Here is a 4,513-nt window from a genome sequence, read left to right as displayed (position 1 = left end):
TTTCATTGCGTCAAGCACCTTGACATGTTGACGTAAAGCAAGTTGTTTGCCAGAATGAAAACGGCAAACAACTTGTTTTACGAAAGTGCCAGTAAAACCACCTTCAACCAACCAATCATCGCATTAGATGAAGTAACTTTAAACAACGCACCCAACCGTTATTCAAGTTACTTTAGACATTATTTAAGCCTGAGAAATTTTTAAACAATGAATTTAACCCTGGAATTGCCAAAAAAGGTGCAAAGCACAATAATACCTACTAATACCTACTATCAGTACTACAGTAGTACAGCAATACTACTCGTAGCACAATTCCCTCATTAAAACAGTTCCACTGTTGTTTTGACCCGAAATACTGTTTCAATGAGGTTTATATCGAACTTTGTATGCTCAGATCACCTTACCTTTTACTAGGGGTTAAGTGCATCTCAGTGGTTAGCTATCGCTAACCACTAGCGATGCAGTTTACCCCAGAGATTTAGCATCGTATGTACTCACCGGGGGTAGGACGGAGTCCCAGGTTACATAAGGCATCTTACCCGTATGAACTGTACATGCTTGTTCTTGAAATACGACGAATTGGCAAGTTCGAAGTTGTCTTTCTCTACAGTTGTTGATTCAGGCGACATGAAATAACGTGTTGTTGATAGTATTGGTTGTTGTTATCGGGAATGGAGACTTTCGTGACGAGTTGCGCAGTATGCATTGAGAAATCGCTGACCTGCACAGTACCGGTACGCATGCACAATCTGCAGGATGAATAAATCGTTTTGCAAAAGGTACATAATTATGGGGCTAAATAGAAATGTGCATACTCAATACAAATATCAACATAAATATGTTCAAGCGAATAATAATATGTAACTGTCGCGCGCTCCGCCGAAGTGGCAGATTCACAGTCAGTTCCTGGTTGACTCCCACGTGACAACTCAATAAGTTGCATGTATCGCCTCGACAATGGTGCACCATAATAATTTGAAGGAATCAAGGACCCTTACTGTTAATTTTTCGTAGTGATGTGTTTGTGTCCTGTTCCCGCATTTCCCAACAACCAATGATGTACCTTACTTGAAGTATGGCATGTCGCCTGAATCAACAACTGTAGAGAAAGACAACTTCGAACTTGCCAAACTCGTCGTATTGCAAGAACAAGCGTGTACAGTTCATGCGGGTAAGATGGTACAATTCCCTCATTAAAACAGTTCCACTGTTGTTTTGATCCGAAATACTGTTTTCAATGAGATTTATATGGAACTTTGTATGCTCAGACCATCTCATCTCTTACTATAGGGGTTAAGTGCATCTCAGTGGTTAGCGATAGCTTGTGCAAAATGAATAGAATCACGGAATTGCCTCAAATCAATTCCTTTTGAGTAGAGGCAGGACGAATGTGGGGTAATATATACTACTTAGGGAGATTAAGTTTGGCAAATCTGTTTAAACACATTGAAGTATTCAACGAACGAATTTTTCTTTGACAAATTTGCATTTGTCCCTCATGCCATTGCACCGTGAAGACGAGGCATTTATGGCCTCGTCATGGTTCACTACCAAAGGATGGCCAACGAAAAGAATCGGAAGAAGGTAGAAGTTCAACGACGCTACCGCATGAACCGTCAAGATCGAGCTGCAATGGACGCCTTCCGCATCATGCGTTTTGCGTACAGTAGGTGTAGCTGTTTTTGACTTTTGTATTTTGACATTTCTGTAACAGTAAAGTTGAATTTGTCGCACAGTTTAGTTGTTATTAGCGTCTCAGTTTATGATCAGTACAGCTGTAACTCGATTTTTACGAAGCAAATGTGTTTTGACTGAAATTCTTGGAACTGATCAAATAGATGGCTGTATTTTTGGCATCCTCATTAAAACAGTTCCACTGTTGTTTTGATCCGAAATACTGTTTTCAATGAGATTTATATGGAACTTTGTATGCTCAGACCATCTCATCTCTTACTAGGGGTTAAGTGCATCGCTAGTGGTTAGCTATCGCTAACCACTAGCGATGCAGTTTACCCCGGAGATTTAGCATCGTATGTACTCACCGGGGGTAGGACGGAGTCCCAGGTTACAGGGCTACTGGCGAAAAGGTGTATCCGGATATAGTGATTCCCTCATTGTACCAGTATTTCGGGTCAAAACAACAGTGGAACTATTTTAATGAGGGAATTATTCGGTAAGATGCCTTATGCCAGAGAGAGAGCTGTGCATGCGTAGACTATGCTGCATAGGCTGAGTTAGTAATGGGCTATCTTGTAGTATTACGTAGTATTGTGCTTTGCACTAGTTTTGGCGTCGGTTTTACGTGGCTAAAAGAGTGGTACTTCTGCTGTAACCGTGTTAGACGATGTTTTTATTTCTACTAGTTGTTACATATGTTACGTATTTCACTTCGAAGCTACGGAGATACTCTTACAAGGTTAAATAAATACCTCGTGTTTAAGCTAATTCCACCCAGTGTTACAAAATGTCCCCACTTTACTGTTAAGCCGTCCAAATCACTGCCAACTGACCACTTTAATCTGGAAAATCTCCTTCGATTTAAATAAAACATCTTGGTTGAAGTATGGCACAGAGTTCCGGATAAAAAATAATGTAACTTGTAACAGAAAACAGCTTGACTAGAGCTCCTTTGGCGTCATAAGTATCCAACAGCGTGGCTGATAATTGCCAGGAAAACCCGCTGCTGTATCGTACTTTCAAAGGATGAAGGATCCACATTAAAGTACAGGGCGACGGAGGGACACCGAAGTTTTATGGAATTAGATTAGAGCTCCTTTGGCGTCATAAGTATCCAACAGCGTGGCTGATAATTGCCAGGAAAACCCGCTGCTGTATCGCACTTTCAAAGGATGAAGGATCCACATTAGAGTACAAGGGCGACGGGTTTTAAGGGACACTGAAGTTTTATGGAAGCACAGAATATTATGGCAAATAACATTTGAATTTGTGAAAGTCATTGCGTGATTGGCTAAAAATTGAGATTTCCTTCGAAGTTCAAAGTTATTCAACCAATCATTTCCGATGAATCGGCAAATTCGAAGTAGCAAGAGTCCCTTGAAATCCGTCGCCCCCTGATAACACTTGCATTACGATTGACTCGATATACGATCGTACTACCGGAATCCGAAAACGCTTGCCTCCTTCGTGGTTGTTGGACACGGTCCCCCAGTCTGTCCCACAACTGTTTTTTGCTCAGAAACCATGTTGACCCAGTCAATCCAACCACAGATATAGTACGCATCCGCGTGCACCCTTCGCCTCCATCTCCCCCAGTTCGGTTCTTCCAACGCTCAGTGGGTTCGTGTGGATTCTGCACTTGCCGCCAAAAAGTCGTACTAACGTGATTACATTTTTGACTGCCTAGAAAACCTCGACCATCAACAACCACAAATGAGGCAAGCTTATGCGGACAGTACGATCGTATGTCGCGCAGTGTATCAATCCACCGTGCTGTAAGTGTTCATGTGGATCCTTCGTCTGTGAAAGTGCGATATATATAGATATGTAGTAGCGGTTTTTTCTGGCAAGAAGATCGGCCACGTTGTTGGATACTAGTATTTATGACGCCAAAGATGACTCGTCCATCCTAGCGGGTTAATGATAAGAGCTCGATGCATGTATGTATGTATATATGTTGTACATATCCCAACCATCCATTTGTTTAACTTTGGGTACTTGGTGTGCTAGTGCAATCACAGTCTGACGTAAACGATTGGATCGACTTGGCTCTAGATGTAAGACCATTCATTTTCCAATTTTCATTATGAAGTTCGCACTCCTCGCATTCACTGTGGCCGTCGTTGCCTTTGATCAAGACCAAATTGTCCCACCCACAGTCGACGGTTTCGAAATCCTCGGGGGCCAGGAAGCCCAATTCGGCAAGCACCGTTATGTGACTGGGCTCAAAGCGTCGCCCAATGGTACGACCGTGTGCGGCGGCAGCCTGATCGCCCCCAATGTCGTTTTGACAGCGGCGCATTGTTTGCGTGGTAAACTACTTTCTGCGGTCGTGGGCACACACTATTTAACCGGTTTTGACGACGGGGAACTGGCCAAAGTCGCCGAGGAAATCAAACACCCCAATCGTCATGTCGACGTGGGCGTCGCACTCTTGAACCGCAACATCTTGAACATCCAACCTGTGGCGGTGTCGTTTGAATTCGTTGAGGCGGACGTGCTCACTTGGGTACGCGGCTGGGGATTCGTCAAGAACGATGGCCCCCAATCGAACGTGCTCAAGGAGCTCAGCCTCAGGACCTGGAACAACACCAGGGCTTCGGCTGCGTTGTTCTCCGACAAACTGACCGATGAGATGTTGGGTGCTGGAGGGGTAAAAGGAGAAGACTCGTGTCGCAGCGACTCGGGGGGGCCGATGACCATCGAAGAAAACGGTACCGTGCGCTTGGTGGGGGTGAACAGCTGGGGCATTGAATGTGGTGCGCTCGACAAGCCAGGTATCTATGCACGCGTCAGCGCTGCTCGTGACTTCATTGAACGGTTCTTGGAGAACTAA

At 44.1% G+C, this 4,513-nt stretch overlaps 1 protein-coding gene across 1 annotated transcript; it reads left to right on the top strand.

Annotated features, from left to right (window-relative positions):
- Positions 1–3,763: 3,763 nt before the first annotated feature.
- On the top strand, positions 3,764–4,513 carry H257_14260 (hypothetical protein; the record flags this gene model as incomplete). The annotated part of the gene is made up of 1 exon (XM_009842026.1): positions 3,764–4,513. The coding sequence occupies one exon, from the start codon at positions 3,764–3,766 to the stop codon at positions 4,511–4,513; it is 750 nt and encodes a 249-aa protein (XP_009840328.1).

The sequence above is a fragment of the Aphanomyces astaci genome (genome assembly GCF_000520075.1).
Source record: "Aphanomyces astaci strain APO3 unplaced genomic scaffold supercont1.55, whole genome shotgun sequence".
NCBI classification, from domain to species: domain Eukaryota; phylum Oomycota; class Saprolegniomycetes; order Saprolegniales; family Verrucalvaceae; genus Aphanomyces; species Aphanomyces astaci.
Note: the sequence above shows the minus strand (reverse complement) of the source record. Positions and strands in the feature narration are given on the sequence as shown.